Source organism: Pan paniscus, chromosome 18, assembly GCF_029289425.2.
Source record: "Pan paniscus chromosome 18, NHGRI_mPanPan1-v2.0_pri, whole genome shotgun sequence".
Classification (NCBI taxonomy): Eukaryota; Metazoa; Chordata; class Mammalia; order Primates; family Hominidae; genus Pan; species Pan paniscus.
The window spans coordinates 79,483,388-79,498,570 of record NC_073267.2 but is presented as its reverse complement, the minus strand read 5'-3'; the positions used below and the strand labels follow the sequence as shown (position 1 = coordinate 79,498,570).

The following is a 15,183-nucleotide window of genomic DNA, read 5'->3' as shown; positions in this document are numbered from 1 at the left end:
AGGCCAAGCTGGGTGGACTGCTTGATCTCGGGAGTTTGAGACCAGCCTGGGCAGCATGGTGAAACCCCGTCTCTAAAAAAAATACAAAAAATTAGCTGGGCGTGGTAGCACGTGTCCATAGTCCCACCTACCTGGGAGGCTGAGGTGGGAGGATAGCTTGAGCCAGGGAGGTCAAGGCTGCAGTGAGCTGTAATCGTGCCACTACACACCAGCCTGGGTAACAGACCAAGATTCTGTCTCAAGAAAAAAAATAATAAATTAGGCCAGGTGCAGTGGCTCATGCCTGTAGTACCAGCACTTTGGGAGGCCGAGGTGGGCGGATCACCTGAGGTCAGGAGTTTGAGACCAGCCTGGCCAACATGGCAAAATCCCGTCTCTACTAAAAATACAAAAATTAGGTGGGTATGGTGGCACACACCTGTAATCCCAGCTACTTGGGAGGCTGAGGCATGAGAATCACTTGAGCCCAGGAGACAGAGGTTGCAGTGAGCTGAGATCACACCACTGCACTCCAGCCTGGGCAACAGAATGAGACTCTGTCTAAAAAAAAAAATCATGTCTATTTGATTTTTAAATTTTTCTTGAGACGAAGTCTGGCTCTGTTGCCCAGCTGGAATGCAGTGGCACAATTTGGTTCACTGTGACCTCTGCTTCTGGGGCTTTGACCTCCACATCCCAGGCTCAAGCCATCCTCCTACCTCAAGCTCCTGAGTAGCTGGACTGTGGGTGTGCGCCACCATGCCAGGTAATTTTTGTATTTTTAGTAGAGATGGGGCTTCACCATGTTGCCCAGGCTGGTCTCAAAGCTCAAGTCATCTGCTGGGATTATAGGCGTGAGCCACCACAACCAGCACCAAATTAGTAATGTTGAAGTCCTACCTCCATTACCTCCGTGTCACTGTATTTAGAGATAGGGTCTTTAAAGAGGTAATTAAAGTTAAATGAGGTCACTGGGGTGGGTCCTGATCCAGTCTGACTGGCCTCGTTATAAGAAGAGACACACAGAGGGAAGATGCTGTGAAGACATAGGGAGAAGGCGGCTGTAGACAAGCCAAGGAGAGAGGTCCTCAGAGGGAACCAACCCCCCGGCACCTTGATCCTGGCCTTTATGCCTCCAGAACTCTGAGAAAATACATTCTGTTTTTTAAGCCACCCAGTGTGTGGTACCTTGTATGGCAGTCCTAGCAAACGAATACAGCCCTTACGCAAAACGTACAGCTAATATCACACTTAACAGTGAGACCAAAGACTTTCCTCCCTAAGATCAAAACAAGGCAAGGATGTCTTTTCTCACCAGTCCCACTAAACATTGTACTATTGAATTCGCAATTTGTGCAATAAGTTAAGAAAAAGACATTAAAGGCATCCACACTGAAAAGAAAGAAGTAAAACTATCTTCATTTGCAGATGACATAATTCTACTGTAGAAAATCCGAAGGAATGTATAAAAAAAAAAAGCCCTACTAGAATAAAGGTCTCAGAATACAAAATTAACATACCAAAATCCACTGCATTTCTACAAATTGGCAATAAACAATCCAAAAATGAAATTGAGGAAACAGTTCCACACATGGCCAGGCACAGTGGCTGACATCTGTAATCCCAGCACTTTCCGAGACCGAGGCAGATGGATTGCTTGAGGTCAGGAGTTCAAGACCAGCCTGGCCAACATGGTGAAACCTCATCTCTACTAAAAATACAAAAAATTAGCCAGGCGTGGTGGTGGGCAACTGTAATCCCAGCTACTCTACTCAGGAGGCTGAGGCAGGAGAATTGCTTGAACCCGGGAGGCGGAGGTTACAGTGAGCCGAGATTGTGCCACTGCACTCCAGACTAGGCGACAGAGTGACTCATTCTCAAAAAAAAAAAAAAAAAAAATCCATACACATAAAACTGTAAAACAACATTGCTGAGAGAAACTAAAGATCTAAAAAAATGCATAGACATTTCACATTCATGGAATAGAAGACTCAATATTGTTTTATTGTTTGTTTTTTGAGACTGAGTCTTGCTCTGTCGTCCAGGCTGGAGTGCAGTGGTGTGATCTCTTCCTACTGCAACCTCCGCCTCCTGGGTTCAAGTGATTCTCCTGCTTCAGCCTCCCGTGTAGCTGAGATTACAAGCATCTGCCACCATGTCCAGTTAATTTCTTTTTTTTTCTTTTTTCTTTTTTTTTCTTTTTTTTTTTTGAGACAGAGTCTCACTCTGTCACTGAGGCTGGAGTGCAGTGGCGCGATCTGGGCTCACTGCAACTTCCACCCCTTCGGTTTAAGTGATTCTCCTGCCTCAGCCTCCCAAGTAGCTTGGATCACAGGCGCCCGCCACCACACCCGGCTAATTTTTGTATTTTTAGTAGAGACATGGTTTCACCATGTTGGCCAGGCAGGTCTTGAACTCCTGACCTCAAGTGAGCCACCCACCTTGGCCTCCCAAAGTGCTGAAATTACAGGCATGAGCCACTGCACCTGGCCGATTTTTGTATTTTTAGTAGAGACAGATTTCACCATGTTGGCCAGGGGAAGACTCAATATTGTTAAGATAGATGGTAATTCTCCCCAAATTTGTCTATTAATTCAAAGCAATGCCCATCAAACTTCCAAAAGATTTTTGTTGTTGTTGTGTTTATTTTAAAGCAATTGAGAGGCCAGGTTTGGTGGCATGTGCCTGTAATCCCAGCTATTTGGGAGACTGAGGCAAGAGGATCCCTTGAGCCCTGGAGTTTGAGACCAGCCTGGGCAATATAGCAAGATCCATCTCAAAAAAAATTTGAAAACTGGATCTTAAAATTTGCATGGAAAGGCAAAGGAATTAGAATAACCAAAACACATTTGAAAAAGAATAAAACTGGAGAATGTATACTACCTGATTTCAAAACTTGCTATGAAACTTCTAGTAATCACATCTATAAGATATGGAAAAAGGACAAGACATATAGATCAAGGGAACAGAATGAACAATACAGGAAAAACCTTACATTTATGGCCAATTTATTTTGTTTTATTTGAGGGTCTCACTTTGTCACCCAGGCTGGAGTGCAGTGGTACCATAATTGCTGAGTAGCCTCGAATTCCTGGGCTCAAGCCATCCTCATGCCTCAGCCTCCTGAGCAGGTAGGACGATAGGCACGTGCCACCATACCCAGCTACTTTTTTTTTTTTTTTTCCCAGACAGGGTCTCACTCTGTCACCCAGGCTAGAGTACAGTGGTGTGCTCATGGCTCCAGGGTTCAGGTGATCCTCCCACCTCAGCGTCCCAGGTAGTTGTATTTTTGGTAGAGACGGGGTCTTGCCATGTTGTCTAGGCTGGTCTAAAACTCCTGGGCTCAAGCGATCCTCCTGCCTTGGCCTCCCAAAGCGCTGGCATTACAGTTGTGAGCCACCGCGCCCGGCCCTATTCTTTTTTTTCTTTTTTTTTGAGACGGAGTATCGCTCTGTTGCCCAGGCTGGAGTGCAGTGGCGCCATCTCGGCTCACTGCAAGCTCCGCCTCCCGGGTTTACACCATTCTCCTGCCTCAGCTTCCCGAGTAGCCGGGACTACAGGCGCCCATCACCACACCTGGCTAATTTTTTGTATCTTTAGTAGAGATGGGGTTTCACTGTGTGAGCCAGGATGGTCTTGATCTGACCTTGTGATCCACCTGCCTTGGCCTCCCAAAGTGCTGGGATTACAATCATGAGCCACCGTGCCTGGCCCTTCTTTTTCTTTTTTTTAGATAGGGGTCTCACTATGTTGCCCAGGCTGGAGTGCAGTGGCTATTCATAGGTGCAATCATAGTGCACTGCAATCTCCAACTCCTGGTCAGCCGCTACTTCTTAAAATGTTTCTCTGTCTGGTTCATGTTTCAAAGTCTGGTTCATGACTCTGCTGCACTTCAGTTTCAAAAGCTGGTAGCAAAGGAAAGAACATGCCAAGAGCTGAGGTTCTGCCGTGATGAGACCACCCAAGCTCCCCGTATCTATACCCAGGGATCTGTTGCCCAGGCTGGAGTGCAGTGGTGCGTTCTTGGCTCACTGCAACCTCTGCCTCCCGGGTTCAAGCGATTCTCCTGCTTCAGCCTCTCAAGTAGCTGGGATTATAGATATGCACTACCACACCCGGCTAATTTTTGTATTTTTAGTAGAGATGGCGTTTCACCATGTTGGCCAGACTGGTTCTGAACTCGTGACCTCAAGTGATCTGCCCGCCTTGGCCTTCCAAAGTGCTGGGATTACAGGCAGGAGCCACCGCACCCAGCCCGGATGTCTTACTTAGCTCTTCAAGGCTTACGGAAGTTGGTACCTTGTGGAACTAGGCTGGGGAGGTCTGGATGCCAGATGTTCTTCTGAGGTTGCTGTTCTTATAATTGTTGTATTCAAATATATCACCCAGTTGAGATGAAATGCCTAGAGCACAGCTGCGGAGTGGGACCAGCTGGGCTGAGGAGGGAATGAAGTACAAACATCCAGCGATGTTCAGGGCCCTGAAGCAGCTGGGAAGCGCAGGTGTTCAAATCACCAGAGGCATGGCTATATCAGCTCACATACCATGCACACAGATGCATGTCCTAGGCATGGAAACAAAGCTCCCCAGACCATGGTTAACTCACCGCATGCACCTGGAGTTCCATCTGCACCAAGGCGCCAGTGGTTACTTTTAGAAATAAACAAGTCACAACGAGGACATTATGTTAAGTGAAATAAACCAGTCACGAAATGACAAGTACTATATGATTCCACTCGTAAGGAGGTAGTTAAGAGGAGTCACAATCAAAGGGACAGAAAGGAGAATGGTGGTTGCCAGGGGCTGCAGGGAAGAGGAATGAGGGGAAGAGGAATGCGGGGTTAGAGTTTCCATTTTGCAAGACGAAAAGAGTTCTGGAGATGGATGATGGTGATGGATACACAATGTTATGAATGTATTTAATGCCACTGAATTGTGCACTTAAAAATGATTAAGATAGCAATTTGTGTATTATGTGTATTTTACCACAATAAAAAACAAAACAAAAACAGCCAGGCACGCGGTGGCTCATGCCTGTAATCCCAGCACTTTGGGAAGCCGAGGCGGGAGGATCACCTGAGGTCAGTAGTTTGAGACCAGCCTGGCCAACATGGCGAAACCCTATGTCTACTAAAAATCCCCAAAGTGCTGGGATTACAGATGTGAGCCACCACACCTGTCCCCGCTGGGATTTTTAAAGTATATCTGGAAAGATCCAAAAGAAGCCAGCAGCGATGGTTGCCTCTGGGAAGGCATCAGTGTGGCCGAGGGACGGGAGAGTAAGGGAGGCCTTACACAGCAGCTCCTTTGCATCTTTCAACTGAACCTTCACCAAATTTTAAAAGAAAAATAAAGGTGCATGATCAACAATCAAACTTCTAGGACCGTCCCCTAGCAGGAGAGCAGCAGCAGCAGCAGCACACAGACCTGCCCGAGGGCGTTTCCCGGAGCTCCACAGCCACCAGCAAACTGTGGGACACAACTGCCACCCCCTTTAGGAAGGAGGTGAGCATATTACAGAACTGCAATCATACAGAATATCACACTGTGGCTAAAGAGTTAAGTAGTGTCTACTTCGACGAACATGGAAAGGGGTCCATAGCATCTCATTTAATGAAAAAAGTGAGTTGCGCAGTGTGTACAATATTCCATTTTTGGTATATTTAAAAATCGTATGTGTAAATGATTTGCCCACCCGCACAGAAGCATCTGGAAATGCCACCGCCAATTGTGAACAGTAGGTCCCTCTGGGGACAAGGGTTGGGGGAACGATTTCCACTGGGGCATGTCTTATTGAATTTATCATGAAACATCTGGACCTTTTCCAGTAATTTTGTCCAAGCACAGCCTTGGCCTGTTGCCTGAAAATAAGGTTTTAGAGCTGGAGGCAGTGAGTCCAGCTGATGAACCCAGGAGGGAGCTCGCTCTGAACACGTCTGCCCCGCTGAGCATCGGAGGCACAGTCAGGGCCCTGCTTGGTCCATGACAAAGTTACTTCCTGGTCAAATGCATCAAGACCCGCCAGCATGGTGATCTGTCAAAAACAAAAAAAAGTGGGTGGCAAGCCCTTACGTGACCCCGAGGTCAAGATCACAGAGTCCCTCGACCGTCGTGGAACTTGTGAAACCTGAGTATTTCCCAAATAAATGACTGCCTGGAACACTCTCCCTGCAAGCCAGTTTCGGAAGCCCACCCAGTCTGTAGCTGTTATTGTTCTGCACCCCACAGCAACTGCTTGGAGACCCCCGGGTCCAGCAGGCGGAGGCAGAGGGTGCCGAAAGGGTACAGTGAGGCGGCCGACCAAGGGCTGAAGCCGGTGACCCCTGGGCCAGGATTCAGCTGCCCAGCCCAGAAGTGGGGGGCTGCCTCGGTCCATGACACACATGCTTCTCAAAACCAGCGAGGTCAGGGAATTTCCACCCCTATCCAGGCCTAGAGGGTCTGTGAGGCCTGGAGTCCTCTCGACTGGAGGATTGTGGGTTTGTAAACATCCACACCAACACCACCCACAGCTGCTGATTGTTTATTGCACAAGAAACTGGCAATATCGAGGCAAGGGGCGGGCATTACAAAACAATCTGGTGACCAGCCCATGGCTAGCAAAGGGCATTCCGTACAGACACTTCAGTTATATACACGTACGCACACACACGCACGAACACACATGAACACCCGTGAGCCTGATGCTTCTAAACCTCACCAGCAGCTTGCACCCTGACCCACCCTGGAGCGGCTTCCATGGTAACGTGCCACAGGGAAGTACAGCAAATGACTGAAAGGGACAGAAGAGGTTGCGCTGTGGCAAGCTAAGCCACTCAAATCAGCACACACGACAGAGGCAGAGGCAGGCTGCACCTCCCGAGCGGGGGGAAGGTCGAGAATCTGGGAGCATGGAGACTGTGCTTGGAAGGCACCCGGGACCAGTCCAAGGGGCTGCCTGGGGTCCTAGAATCCTGGGGGCCCAGGCCGGGAGTCTGCCATGGCTACTGCCCCAGCACCCCGGTGGGGCATGGTCATCTTGAAGATTTCAATATGACCTATGAAGATTCCAATTATGGCAGAGTCCCCGTGTTGGAGGCTGGCGGGAACTGCAGAAATCAGATGGGGCTATGCAGCAGCTCAGGGCCTTTCTGCTGGTTTTCATGTCCTGTGTGCAGATAAAGCCTCACACCTATGCAGAATGAACACTTTCCGCTGGCGGGCTGCACTCCATTCTGAACAGGGGACCAACAGGCCCGCCTGGAGCTCCAGGGGCTGGCAGGGGAGCTCCACAGCCGGACCCCTGTGTCCCGCCACTGGGGACTGCCTGGGGGACCCTATCTAGCAAGGGGATTTCTTCTCTATTAAAGGCGGCAAGGCTAGGAGTGGCGCTCGGGACCTCAACCCCTCTCATTCTGCCAGGCTTGGGGACGAGGTCCCTGCCAGGCTGTGCCGCCGGGTCAGGCCCGCCTGAGCTCACGGAACCGCCAGGTGGGTTCCTGAGAGGCGTGGCTGTTTGGGAAACTCTTGGACCCAAAGGCCTGGGTCCCTCAAGGTCTCAGAACACCTGGGGTGCCAGCTCCTGGACAGAAAGTGACAGCAGCGTAACAAAAAAACCTGCAACCCTACAACACAACCACTTCAAGTTTATACATGGACAAAGTCTGAGGGAGTTTGCTGTTTTTGTCCCGTGGATACCCAGGCAGCTTAGACAAACCTTCATTTGCTGAGAATGAATTAACTGGCCGGCATGTGTCCTGCGACTCAGCCTCCACCGCTGGTGCCTGCTAGGGAGGCAGGCAGAGATGGCCTCGCCCCAGGGCCCGCTCCCTCAGACCTTCACTTCATCTCCATCATCAGAGAGGCTCAATTACAGGCAGAACCTCCTTTGCTGGCAAAGACCCTTGGCGCTCTCAGTCCCGAACAGCCACCCCCAGTGGCCAGTCTCCTCGCCGAACTAGTCCAGGAGGTCTCCGGCCTCTGCGGCAGCCCCTGGGGATGCAACACCTTCCCTTGCACACTCACATACACCCAGGGTGGGGTCTAGAGGACAGGGGAGAGTTTTGCAGAGAGGGTCAGCCCTCTGGAACTTTGCAAAGGTGGGGCCAAAGGCAACTAGGGGGCTTTATTCCAGACTGCCATCCGCGGGTCGGGGGAACTGCAGGGCCTCCTGGGATCAGGCTTTTTTGCCAGCAGCGAGATGACAGTGTGGTCCCACACAGGGCCACATCCACGGGGGCCTCCCAAGGGCTGCGGGGCCAGTGGCCTCTCAGGCAGGGAGGACTCAGGACTACATGTGCGCTGGGGGGCGTGGGAGGGGCGGCCTCGGTTACTCCTGTCCAAAGCCCTCGGTCTCCTCAATGGCAAACAGCAGCTTCTCTCTCAGCTGTTCATAGCTCTTGTAGGGTGGAAGATCCAGACGGTTGAAGCTATCGAGAGTGGGGAAGCACGACAGTCAGCCCTAGGAGGCCAGGGCTCTGATAGCCCCACCATGCCTGCCTGCAGCAGGGCCACAGGGCTTGCACCACACTGGCTAGGGCTCAGGGGCTGCCAGTCAGGCCTTCACATTGCAGGTGCCTGGACCATGGGGTGTTAAGGGAGGGGCCAGGACAGCTGGAAATTGGTTGCGGGGGACACTTAGGGCAGTAGCTCTTGGACTACTGGAACAGAAGTGCTTCATATGTAAAACCCGGTAGATCAGATGCCCATCACAGCCCCATCTCTCCAACCCAACACCCCAGGGCCACGCAAAAGCTGCCAGACTCGAGGCTATGAAGCTGCTACACCCACTGGGCTGTCCCAGGAGCTCATCGGGTCTGAGGCCCCCCGACCTCCCACTAAAACCAGCAGGCTCACCAGGTGTGGCTTCTGGGCAGCCAGGTTTCCTTGCCAACTTTGTCAATGCAAAACTTCTGTGGTCCGTTGCTACCTGTGATCCAAGGTAAAACACACCAACATCAACAGAGACGTCCCTTCCGAAAGCAGGATCCTCCAGCTCCACCCACAGATGGGCTCGGCCCCAGGACGCAGAGGCCACAGCTCTTCTCCATCCCACTGACGTGCTTCCAGGAAGAGACTAGGTTTCCCCCTCCCTCTGAGCTGTCCTCACTGCCAGCCAGGACGCCAGAGGGCGAGACAAAACATACCGATGAGTTCGGCAAATCCCCCGACGGGCAGGCGGCAGGTACCAGTGACAAACTGCAGCAGCCGGATCCTCTTCTCGTTGTCCATCTCCTTCACCACCTGGAAGTCCGCAAGTCAAGGCACAGTCAGGCAACCCACGGGGCCCAGTACTTTGCCCGAACGTGGAGCTCTCTAGCTCAGCGGGGCCCCTCTTTGGGGCTGAGAACACAAAGCCAGGTTGGCCAGGGGATGACAGCCTCCAACCTGAGAAACCCCAGAAGTGCTTTTGCTAAGAGGCTGTGTTTGCATGAGATTCCCACCAGTCCATGGGACATCTCTGGGTCTCAGGGACACCTCGGGCTGGGTATTCTCTTCCCATCCACGTTCTGCTTTTAGAGATGACTAAATATGGGAGTGACTGCTTAATGGGTATAAGGTTTTTGGGGAGATGAAATGTTCCAGAATTAGATAGTGGTGCCAGGTGCACAACACTGTGAATGTACTGGAAGCCACTACTCTGTCACCCAGGCTGGAGTGCAGTGGCACGGTCCAGCTCACTGCAGTCTCCACCTCCCAGGTTCAAGTGATTCTCATGCATCAGCTTCCCGAGTAGCCGGGATTACAGGTGTCCACCACCATGCCTGGCTAATTTTTTATATTTTTAGTAGAAAGAGGGTTTCACTATTTTGGCCAGGCTGGTCTTGAACTCCTGACCTCAAGTGATCTGCCCACCTCGGCCTGGGTGGGAAGCCAAAGAACCCAAAGTGGAAAGCCACTGAATTGTGTATCTTAAAAAACTTAAATGGGTTGGGCACAGTGGCTCAGGCCTGTAATCCCAGCACTTTGGGAGGGTGAGATGGAAGGACTGCTTGAGCCCAGGAGTTCAGGACCAGGCTGGGCACCATAGCAAGACCCTGTCTCTATTGAAAAAAAAAAAATTAATAGTTAATTGTATGTTATACAAATTTCACCTCCACAAAAAATTTGTATACGTACATATGCACACAGACATGTACTAAGAATATCTGTAATCGCTATTTTTTTTTGTATGCTGTACTTCATAACGACAACAACAAAACCCATACGTATAAAAGAATCAACACATTAATTATACATAGGATGACAGCTCTTTCTGTTTTCTGGAGCCAAGCCCCTGCCTTCCTGTCCCATCTGGCTGGCAGGGGACCTCTCAACCAGTGGCAGCTGCTGTCTGCCTGCAGGTCTGTCCCTGCACACCAGCTGGCCCAAGGCTGACCACTGACGACCTCCTGTCACATCCACTGGCCACCACTCAGCTGGAACTGTCCCCGTTCATCCCAAGGCTGGTCTATCGTCTCCTTTTGCAAGGTGTGGGAGGCAAGGACAGGGCCAAAGCTGAAGGTCCTTGCGCGTGAGGCCTCCTCAGGACCCGTTTCCTTTGGTTGATGGCCCAAATGTCCCTGCCAAGGCCTGGGCCCGGGACCCACCTGCCAGAACCACTGGATCTGCTTGCTGTTCTTGGTGTAGTGCCGGTAGATGGTGCTCTTCTGCCAGTCGCTCATGTCTATCTCCTGCATGCCGCACAGCATCAGCTGGGGAGAGGCGGCAGTCAGCATCCCCGGCGGGCCCCTCCCCGCGCATCGTCCACTCGCTAGCACTTGACATTACCCCAAACATATTCAACTAGCTATTTTTGGTGTCAGCGTTAATAATATGGGTAATGTAAGTCCCTGCTTTCTTGAAACAAGTGTCTGGGGAAGGGTGGGTCCCAAATCAAAGCCATCTGCCCTGCCGAAGTGGGAGTTTTACACTGAGTGTTTGTGGGTACACAGTGAGCGTATCACAGAGCAGGATCGCCCCAGAGGCAGGGGCTCAGGGTCCCAGCAACCTCAGACACTCACCTCCAGCTCTTTCTCGTCAAAGTAGCGCAGCCACTCCAGCGGGGCCACCTCGTTGAAGCCATCCAGGAAGGCTTTGGTCTGCTCTTCCACGCCTCGGGTGAAACGCCAGTCAGTCAGCAGCCTGAGACCAAAGAGCAGCCATGGGTGGAGTCTGAGACCCACTGCTCAGGGACGGCTCCCGGCCAGGCCGCGTGGCCGTTACCGCGCAGGACCACCAGATCAGCAGAGCCCACTTCGCACACCCAGACCCAGCCTGCTGGAGGACCTAAAGTGCGGCCCTGAAAACCTCACAGTGACCTGCAGACACCGGAGTCTTTGAAATCATCCTCACTACCACCTCCTCCTGCTCCTGCCCCCAGCGCCGACTGAACCTCAGACGTATGGAAGCGTGGAGATAAAGACTAAAGCAAGAGGCCTGAGGAACAGGCACGGAGAACGGGCACACGTGAGACGGTGGGTCTAGGCACACAGGCCACAGAGATCCTTTCGGCCCGGAGAAAGATGCAGATGTCTCAGCTTGATGCCACTTCAAAGAAATTCCACGCTGCAGGCTTGAAGTCTCCCACATGGCGAAAAAGCACAGCTGGGAGTCGGTAACTAAGGACCTCGGCTCTGGTTCCCCCAGCTCGCGCCATCACATGACCGCCCACCAGCAGCCACCATCAAGGCAAATGCAAATGGCATCCACAGTGACCGATGGGCCACAGGTGGGGGCCCATCTTTCTCTGCAACCCACTAGATCTCCACGCCACCCCTGGAGCGGAGCCCCCGGCGCCTGAGACTCACATGATGTACTCTTCCTTGTTCTCCTCCGTGACCCGGATGCTCTCGCCGCCCTCCTTCAGCTCGTGGGTCGTCACCTTGCCCAGTATCTCCATGTCCTGGATGAAGTACAGCTCCAGGCCACATTCTTCCAGGTTGTTCTCTCTGGGAGCACAGGAGACCAAGTGGGGAGATGTCTACCGTGGCAGGGTCTTTCCTGGATCCTGCTCTGTTGCCCGTGGGACACCAAGGACCCACAGGTGGCCTAGAATCCTGAACAGTGACAGGGGACAGCTCCTTGACTCAAGGAGAAGGTTCTAGAACTGTCCCCAGGGGACCCAGAGGACATTCCTCTCCACAAGCTCTTATAGAGGCTGGACAAGAGCTCAGGGGCCACACTGGCAGACAAAATAAAGGCCATCAGTACCTGCTTCCCACCCAGAGACGTCCCTCCTATCAGCGCGGTGGGGCAAGGGGGCAGGGAACTCACTTGATCCAGACAATGGAGTTGTAGAACTCAGGGTCAATGGACTCCAGGTCTTTCAGGGTTGGTCTCTTATTGAGCATCCGCTTGTAGAAAGGGAGGGTGAAGCCCGTGTCGATGAACTTTCCATGGTACAGCGCCTGGGAAGGAAGAGGCACAGCACAGAGGTTTGGCCTTCCCTGGGCACTGCCAAGACCAGCTCTCGGATGCTCGGTATCAAACTCTGCTACCGCTACCCGCCTTCCTTCCCTGACAGAACTACAGCAGCAGCTGCCTCGGACGCAGCGGGAGGGCCTCAGGAGTAAACAACGCCTTTATCCTGACTTGTACCTACAGAGGGACTCCCACCCTGCCCTGCAGACCGCAAGGACTGGGCAGAGCCAGCTGGTGCGGGAACCCACATCCGGGCCCGCATCTGCCCCGCATGCTGGCCGGCTGGCTCCTGGCCTAGCAAAGGTCTGCCCCACGCTCACAGAAAAGGCTTGCTCAGAACAGCTCCAGGTGGCAGCCCTGATTCACTGGCGCTCAGGGTGGGTGGCAAAGGCAGCCAAAAATAATGCAGACACCGCTGACAGCGAGAGCTGGCGGCCAATGGTGAGTAATAGTCTAGGGTTTTACCGGTCTGTCCTGTTGGCTGCTGGGCCAGGCGGGTCTCTAGACCTGGGAAGAACGTGCCCATTTCCAGAGCCCAGCACCTTGGCCAAGAACTCCTCGACGATGGGAAGGGCCGGCCATATTTAGTCACAGGCTCATGGGGCGCTTGGGTCCTCCTAAGAGGGGAGCCGGGTGGGACACTCAGGAAGGCAGGGGAAGAAGCGAAGGAAAGGAGAATTGAAACATCTCCAGCTATGCATGTGGCTCTCGCGCTGTGCCTCCCACGGGCTCCGCTTCTCAATCCGGGTTCTCCACGCTCCCAGGACCCTCAACGGGGCACGTGGCAGGACCTCCCTTTCCATATTCACATTGTGTCCCTCTTTCCAGTTAAATACAGACGCTGGGATGCCCCTCCCCAGAACTGGCTCACTTTCTGACAGATGTCCCTACACCCTGCACCAGCCAGTCTACTGTTCACCAGGAGGCAGCGTGGCGTGAACAGCAGCCCCCATGGACTGGCGCGCCCTCTCTGGGCTCTACCCTTCGCCCCCATAGAGCTGGTAACCTAAAAATGCAAAAAGCTGGAGATAGTTCTGGAGAAACCAGAGCTTTCTCAGTGGCTGCCCTGTAGGTACTGAAGAGTTTCTATGTTGCTTTGCATAGGACTTGTCAAGAGGGGGCCCAGGGTCTCTGGGCCACAGACTTTACGTTTTGTTCTACACTAGTGTTGATTCCAAATGCCCTTCCAGAAGGCTTAGTGTCTCAGTGGGACATTCCCAAATGCCGTGACAGTGTCACCTCCCAGAGACAGGCAGCAGGTGGGCAGCTATGGTTTCACCTGGCCCTGTCATCCCAAGGCCCTCAACAGAGCACATATTTAATGTTCAGTAAAGTCTGTGGCCCAGAGACCCTGGGCTCCCTCTTGACAAGTCCTATACAAAGCAACATGGAAACTCTTCACTACCTACAGGGCAGCCACTGAGAAAGCTCTGGTTTCTCCAGAACTCTCTCTAGCTTTTTGCATTTTTAGGTTACGAGCTCTATGGGGGCAAAGGGTGGAGCCCCGAGAGGGTGAGCCAGTCCACGGGGACTGCCGTTCACGCCACGCTGCCTCCTGGTGAACAGGCCCAGGGCCTCCTCCAATGCTGCCCCTTCCTGGAGGTCTCAGAGAAAGAGCAGATTCCCCTGGTGCCCCTGGCACACTTCACCACGAGAGGGAAGAGGAGGGAGAGGAGGAGGGAACTAGGCAGACCCCTGGGGCCCCCTTACCATGGCGATGAATCTGCCTATAAAGCGAAAGTAGGTGAGGTGGTCCGGGTTGATGGAGGAGGCGGGGTTGATCTGCAGGCAGTAATTGTTCTTTCCGGCATATTCAAATAAACAATACATAGGGTTGAGCACCTCGTGAGACAGGAGGAAAAACCACTCTCTGTGAGGGAAGAGATAGAAAAGACAAGAATAATGGGTCCCTTCGTGCACATCTGCACAGGAGCTGTGTCTCTTCACCATCGTGTCTCAGGTTAGTATGGGGACACGTGTCCCAGGGAGTCGAGCCCTGTGACAAGCACCCGGGCTAACCTATATGAACAGCTGGTCAGTGAACAGGGCAGGCTCAGACCTACAGTGAACCAGGGCGGCAACTGCATTTGAGGATGATATTTGGGAAAACGTGTGATTGTCGGCTCCCAGGTGATGTGTTCCAAGACTTTACATCACAATATCCAGAGCCTCTAATGGTAAAGGGGTCCTTGTACCCTGGGTCACCATGCTCAGTTGCATAGCCTGTGCACTGCACAAGGGCACGATGCATGTTTATTACAATAATTTTTCTGCAAAGGTTCTGTTTGAATAGCAACTACCCTGTTTCCACTCTACCTGGGTGGGCAACATAACGTAAATACACAGCAACACATTTCCAACCCCGATCCATGACAATGTAATCCATGCTGCCTTCAGATGAGAAACCTCATGCCCACCAGCTATGCCACACTCTTGCACTTTGCCCTCCCTTCACCCCCAGACCCCAACACCATCCCCGTTCCCACACTTCCACGCATTCATCTGAACCAACGCCCGTGCCCTGGGTGCGAGCCTCAGGCATGAATTCAGAGTCCTTTTGGGCTTGAGCTAAACCAGCAAGGGGATGTCCCAAGGGGGCCAGTCCCCGGCTGCTGGGCTGTTTGTGGCTGGGCAGACGAGGAGTCCGTCGACGCAGAGGGTGCCCCGGTATCCTGTCCGTGGTTCTACCCTGTGGTAGAACAGCATGACGTAACCTACCATAGGGTAAAACCACTGGCAGGACACAGAGAGAGACACACACAGGGCGCGGCCACACCAGAAGCCCACCAAGCAGAGCCTGGAGAGGAGGTCACCACGGAAAAA

General features: G+C 52.6%; 1 protein-coding gene and 1 non-coding gene across 10 annotated transcripts in view; both read right to left on the bottom strand.

Moving 5' to 3' along the window:
- Nucleotides 1-6,488: 6,488 nt before the first annotated feature.
- The window catches only part of WWP2 (WW domain containing E3 ubiquitin protein ligase 2), a 180,092-nt gene continuing 171,397 nt past the window's right edge, over nt 6,489-15,183 (bottom strand). For all 9 annotated transcript variants that reach the window (XM_003814535.5, XM_003814536.5, XM_055100406.2 and 6 more), the window contains 8 exons: nt 14,071-14,230; nt 12,214-12,347; nt 11,748-11,888; nt 10,962-11,082; nt 10,548-10,652; nt 9,105-9,201; nt 8,815-8,887; nt 6,489-8,387 (listed from right to left, as the gene is read on the bottom strand). In XM_003814535.5, the coding sequence (XP_003814583.1) occupies nt 8,288-8,387; nt 8,815-8,887; nt 9,105-9,201; nt 10,548-10,652; nt 10,962-11,082; nt 11,748-11,888; nt 12,214-12,347; nt 14,071-14,230 (931 nt within the window). In that variant the 3' untranslated portion in view covers nt 6,489-8,287. The remainder of the gene's footprint in view (nt 8,388-8,814; nt 8,888-9,104; nt 9,202-10,547; nt 10,653-10,961; nt 11,083-11,747; nt 11,889-12,213; nt 12,348-14,070; nt 14,231-15,183) is intronic.
- On the bottom strand, nt 15,035-15,096 carry MIR140 (microRNA mir-140). Its single transcript, NR_163095.1, has one exon. It is a non-coding gene; the product is annotated as a microRNA mir-140 (primary transcript).